General features: G+C 42.1%; 1 protein-coding gene across 2 annotated transcripts; it reads left to right on the top strand.

The window, feature by feature from the left end:
• The first annotated feature begins 214 nt into the window (after nt 1-214).
• On the top strand, nt 215-4,935 carry LOC127759886 (protein FAR1-RELATED SEQUENCE 5-like). Of its 2 annotated transcripts, none has more exons than XM_052284104.1 (3): nt 215-623; nt 1,696-3,807; nt 4,281-4,935. In XM_052284104.1, the coding sequence occupies exon 2, from the start codon at nt 1,705-1,707 to the stop codon at nt 3,481-3,483; it is 1,779 nt and encodes a 592-aa protein (XP_052140064.1). In that variant the 5' UTR covers nt 215-623; nt 1,696-1,704; the 3' UTR covers nt 3,484-3,807; nt 4,281-4,935. The 2 variants fall into 2 exon arrangements, with proteins under 2 accessions (XP_052140064.1, XP_052140063.1); XM_052284103.1 differs by having other exon boundaries at nt 215-645.
• Nucleotides 4,936-6,339: the final 1,404 nt, after the last annotated feature.

The following is a 6,339-nucleotide window of genomic DNA, read 5'->3' as shown; positions in this document are numbered from 1 at the left end:
GTGAGCAATGGCTGAAAGAGAGGGGGGGTTTTACGGTACCCCCACTACTACCTGTAGTAGTGTAGTAGGAGAACATCTGACGGTTGATTTTTTTTTGGGTATTTTTGTCCTTCTCTTAATTTTGGAGGAAGGGTATTACAGTATTTTCGCGTTCCAAAATCTGTTCGCTGGACCCGGCCGATTCAGGCGCTTCGCATCGCGTCGTTGGGGGGGCGGGGGGGTTTACGGCCTCCATCTTCTCCGTCCCCCCGCTGCACGCCGCCCCGCCCCGCCACCCTCGCGCGGCCCGTGGCGCTCCTCCCCTTTCACGCCGCCGCTCCGCCCCGCCACCCTCGCGCGGCCACGGCGTCCCTCACCTTTCACGCCGCCGCACTGCCTCTCCACCCTCTCGCGGAGGCGGCGTTCCTCACCTTTCACGCCGCCACGCCGCCCCTCCACCCTCGCGCGGACGCGGCGCCCCTCCCCTTTGGCGCCGCCGCGCCTGCGTTGACCCTCCCCTTTCGCGGCGCCGCGCCGCGCCTGCACCCTCACTCCCGCGGCGACCCTCCCCTTTCGAGCCGCCGCGCCACCCCTGCGCCCCCGCGCTCCACGGCGCCCCTCACTTTACTTTTCTCTTGGCCCTAGTAAGCGCACAATTGTCTGATGGTAAACCCTCTTTAGAATAACATCATCAAGATATCTGAATTTTAAAAGTACGATTTGATCAAGAGAATGTCACCGAAATGCATTGATTTGTTTCAGGGAGTACTAAATATTTGAGTAACAAATCCACTTCACTTACTACTATTTTTTTTTGTTGACTGTTTATTCACCTAGTTTATATACAAATGGATATATGTTGTTCTGCAATTGGTAGCCCATACTCTTATTTGCACTGTACCTTGTTCAGAATACCACCACTGTACCTTGTTTGCACCTAGTCTGTTCAATTCAAGCATATTCCTTTTGATCATATGCTCAGTTGTAAAATCCAACCAGGAAGATGTCGTATAGGAGTGTGATGTTGCCGGGAATATTACATTCTCCTGTTAAATATGTAAATCGTCTAAAGATTTGTATATTTTTCTAGCAATGCTAATAAAGGAGCAAATCAGATAGCACTGAAACATCGTTAAATACATGAAACCTAATCTGGTCTCAAACTTGGACTAAATTAAAGTTATTTCTCTGAACTTTCTGATGTTTCGGATCTTTTATTTCAGTAATCTCTGAACTCATGTTTGACATTATTTAAGCTTTTAGTTCCTGTGAATTGTGCTGATACACCGTCGAACTCCACATCTTCAGTGACTAGGAGCAAGCTAGCCGCTGCCTCCTTTAGATGTTTGTTGCACTGATTGGATATATTAGACTAATTCTGATTTTAGAATATATTGTCGATGAGTAGTTAGAAGCAAAATATTTGGTTTTGTCATATAGTTAAGCTATAAATTTTGCATATAAGAATAATTCGATCTGATCACTCGTAGCAATGTAGGAAGCATGGTTTGATGTGCTGGACTGGTGTGTAAATAGAGATTATAGAATTCAGATAGCACGTCATACTATTCATGAAATGAATAGGCAAAGGAAAAGAATACAACTTTAAGTTCTACGAATATAAATCTGAGTATTTTACTTCCATATAAGTACATTTTGGTAGTATTAAATTATGTGGTTTGACTTATTGTTGAATTTTGAAATTTTGAATTGCAGAATTTTGGCATGGCTGGCAATCACATTAGTTTGGAGGAGATCACAGAGTATGAGAGTGTGATAACCAAGGAGTTTAGAAGCGAGGATGAAGGATATAAGTTCTATAATGATTATGCTTGGTCGAAAGGTTTTAGCATCAGAAAGGACAATGTTAGGTACAATGGAGATGGTAAGGTGGTCTGGAGGCGTTTGTGCTGCTCATATGAAGGCTATAGGTTGTTGAAATACTTTGAAAGAACAGACCAAATTAGGGAGCCAAGGGCCCTGACACGTTGCGGATGTGAGGCCAAACTTGAGATGCAGTTGAATGAGGAGACGGGGATTTGGTTTGTTAAAGATTTCAACGATGGTCATGCGCACCCACTTGCAAAGCATGACCAAGTGGCATTCTTACGATCCCATCGGAATCTAAGTGATGCTCAAAAGGCTGAGGTTGTAGAACTCGGGGTCAGTGGCCTTCGTACATGCAATATAATGGACGTCATGGAGAAGAATCATGGTGGTTATGATCAGGTTGGGTTTGTGTCTCGGGACTTGTACAACTTCGTTGCTCGTTACAAGAAAGAAAGAATTGAGGGTATGGACGCTCAATTTGCACTGAGCCTTTTGAACGAACAGAAGGAAAGAGATGCAGAATTTTTCTTTGAGTACAATACTGATGCCGGAGGTCATCTGAAGAATATGTTCTGGGCCGATGCACAATCTCGGATCGACTATGACGCATTTGGAGGTGTTGTGGTTTTTGACGCCACTTACCGTGTCAACCGGTACAACCTTCCTTTTGTTCCTTTTATTGGTGTAAACCATCACCGTAGCACGGTTGTCTTTGGGTGTTGTCTGCTCTTAGATGAGACGGTTTCTTCATATGTGTGGCTGCTGGAGACCTTCATTAAGGCGATGGGTGGCAAGCGTCCTAGATCGTTTATCACCGATGGGGACCTTTCCATGGCAAACGCCATCGCCAAGGTCTGTCCTGATGCAGATCATCGGTTATGTACATGGCACATTGAGGAGAACGCAAAACGCCATCTCCATGGGGATGCGCTCACCGAATTTCGTAGACTCGTCTACGAAGTAATGAAGGCCGATGAATTTGAGAGACGATGGTGTGCCTTTAAGAACAGGGATAATGTGCCGGAGAAGGAGTTATGGCTAGCCATGATGTATGCGCTAAGGGAAAAGTGGGCCACGGCGTATACCGATGGGAGATATTTCTTAGGGATGAGGAGCAATCGAAGGAGTGAGGGTTTGAACTCAAGAATTCATAGTCATCTCGACAGGAAAATGTCACTGATCGATGTCATAGAGCATTTCATGTGCTGTGTGTCGCGTATGCGTAGAAATGAGGCTGAGATGGATGCTAGAGCATCACAATCGGTACCATTCACTAAAATTAGTGCAGAAGCATTGGAGAAGAGTGCTGCACGCTTTTTCACCCATGTCATTTTCAGGGAGGTAAGGGCAGAGATTCGGAAGATTTGTAAATGGGTGATTTTGGAGGTGAGGCAACTGGATGAGGCTCGAAGGTACAGTATTGCTTCGAAATATGACCATAAAGTGCATGGTGAAGTGAGTTGTAGTTTTGATGGTGCATTGTTGATGGGTGTGAAGTGTTACTGTCAGATGATGGATAGCAAAGAGATACCATGCTCACATATATTTACAGTTCTGAAGTATCTCCGAATTGACATTATTCCTCAGTGCTGTGTTGTGGTTAGATGGACATTGCAAGTGAAGGCAGCGTTCCCTTCAGTTAGAACTGCAAATGTGCATGAGTGGTCCGAATAGATGGATCAGTACCGCCTTCTCCGTAACATAGCTAATGAGGCTTTAGTCAAAGCTTCTTTGAGTTTTGAGAGGTCACAGCAAGTCATTGATTTCTTTGAAAATTTTATGCGGGAAGGTGCCGAGAACGAGGGTAGCGTTAATGAGACAACACTTGGTCCTTTGCCGGTGCACTTCTCAGCGTCGAACCAACCCAGTGGTGAGAGAGTCCTCGATCCACATAAGGTTGTTCCTAAAGGAAGGATTCCTTCTAAGAGATTGAAGCCGTGCCGTGAGTCCTACGCAAATAAGAGGGCTTCACACTAAACCTTTTCTTCCAACATTAAGGTGACTTTTTAATTTTTGCACTTTATTATGTTGATTACTGGAACACAACTAGTGAAACACAGTTATGGAATAGAATGTGTTGCACGACAGGGGAGGGCTGTGCTTCTGTGTATTTCCAACATTGTCTCTGAATCTGTTCATGTAGTTGTTCAAGTTTTATGCTTATGACAGATTGGTGGTTTATTTACGACTGTGGCTGATAGATGTTTTAGGTACAATAGATAGGCCATTCCTTTTTCAACTTATCTCAAACAAACTCTTAACATTCAGAAGTTGGTGCTTTACTGAGGCACTTAATTTATTTTACATGTGTACAGAGGCAAATAAGCTGAAATGCTTTAGAACTATAAAACAATTCTTTGACAGAAACATTACAGAATTGAGCTTGATTTATTCCAATTTCAGAAAATTACAGAATTGAGCTGCCTCCTGTGTCCTAACTTGACTGGTTGCTGCTTGGTTTCTGAAATTAGGCCCTGGATGAAGATCATGGAGTTGTGGTTTACCCTGTCTGGTGGTCAGTAGCTCCTCCTGCAGTTCAACGTTGGGGCGACGTCCCTGGGCAGCATAACTGTGGCGCACCTGGCTGCCCTGAGATGATTCCGGCGGAAGCACACAGTTTTGTTGATTGCGTTGCAAGGCTGCAGTTCATTGCTGATTATTTATTATTAAAGGAGTGTAATGAACAAATAAATTTAGTGGCCTTTTTAAATATTAGGAATAAATGATCTGCAACTAGAATGGTGACTTCATTTTGTGATGGTTGTGTGATGCTTTAATGGTGCTGTTGGCTAGAATGATGCTGTCGTTGATTCTGGAATGATACTGCTATTGTTGGAAATTGTGCTGCTGCTGCTGTTGCTGAAATGAAAGTGAACTGCTGCTGCTGCTATGAAACTGAACTCCTGCTGCTGCTCAAACTGGGCGGCTGCTGCTGCTGGTGAAACTGTAATGTAATGCTGCTGCTGCTGAAACTGTACTGCTGTTGGTGCTGAAATTGGCTCACTTGAAATTCAGCTTCTAAAAATGTAGACCCCCTCCCAAAACAAGATGTGTACTTTGGAGAAAATTGATGAGAAATGTTTCCTCTTGATTGAGCAGACATTCATTGTGAAATAGCACTATAAACCATGTTTCTTCTATCAGAACACAAGGCTGAATGAAAAATGCCAGAGCAAGAGATCAATTGCATCTTAACTGTTTAGAGATGAAGTTCAGTGGACACAGCACCCAGCCACGTACTTGATGCATCTCGGTACGAACACTGTCACATGATCCCTCAGGAAATCAATTTCCACCTCAAGTTATTTGTCACAACGCATTTAAAAAAAAAGAGCAGGGGTAATCCTGAGGTTGTGTTCCCTACAAACATACGATATATAAATATAATTTCACCTTCTATGATAATACAATCGACTAACTATATCAATTTCTATATCATCAGGAGCTAACACATTTACCATGTTTTGAAAAGAAGGGAAATTCTATTAGTATATGAAGAAGTGAATTAGTTTTGTAACCTTCAAATTATACGGTAGAAAATTTAACCCATTAACCCTTGCATTTATGGTGCTAACCCAGATTCAAGAATCAGAAGTCTCATGTTAAAAATATTCAGAATACTGGAAAAAAATCCCACAGATGTACTACTATTTTTAAGTAGTAGAGAATCATGGTTATTCGATCGACCGCATGCATATATTATTGCAGAACGTTATTTTCTTTAACAAAAAAAAGAATAAGTCCCCGCATCTGACATCGTTGAATAACCAGATAGAGTATCATTTAATAAATAACAGATAGAGTTTAATATTAAAAAAATTACACCTAGCTTATTCGAAATGAACATCCGACAAGACAAACTAAGAATCTCCAAAATAAAACATCGCAATGATAAATGAACATCTAAGAATTTAATGAAAAAATCTCCTCCCAATGCAAAGCTGAACATCTTAGATTTCTTCGGAGATGGCCTGTACATGATTCTGAATTTTGTTGGATGGAGAGTTGTAAAGAATCGCTGCTAGCTTTCTTCTGTATTCATCGATGTCTTCCTGCATAGATCACAACTATATGTTATCTCACGAGATAAAATAAATAGTTATCGTGTTTTACATCAAGTGTTACCTGAAAAAAAGTTTTAGTCAGACAGACCCCATTCCAGTACTCGATGAACTTTATTATGAATAGTCCACTTGAGGTCCTACATAAAATTTTGACACAAATGAGTTATTCGGCAAGTAATTTATGTACACGAAACTCCAAATGTTGTGCGTACCTATCCTTCTTCCTGGCCAAGTATCGTATGCTTATATCCCAATTTGTGACATTGAAATCAGTCCACGTAGGATAATGAACATCAGAATCCATGGCAAGCTTGATGCATTTTTCTACTCCTTGCAACTATAACAAATTTAGATTTAATATTATCGTGCACAAGAAAGACTAAACTCCACATGAGGTGAAATGAACATGTTAAAAAAACTTACAGCAAGCATTAGTTCAGTATGGTCCTTTACAGTGGTCTCCATT

The sequence above is a fragment of the Oryza glaberrima genome, chromosome 1, assembly GCF_000147395.1.
Source record: "Oryza glaberrima chromosome 1, OglaRS2, whole genome shotgun sequence".
Taxonomy (NCBI): domain Eukaryota; kingdom Viridiplantae; phylum Streptophyta; class Magnoliopsida; order Poales; family Poaceae; genus Oryza; species Oryza glaberrima.
Note: the sequence above shows the minus strand (reverse complement) of the source record. Positions and strands in the feature narration are given on the sequence as shown.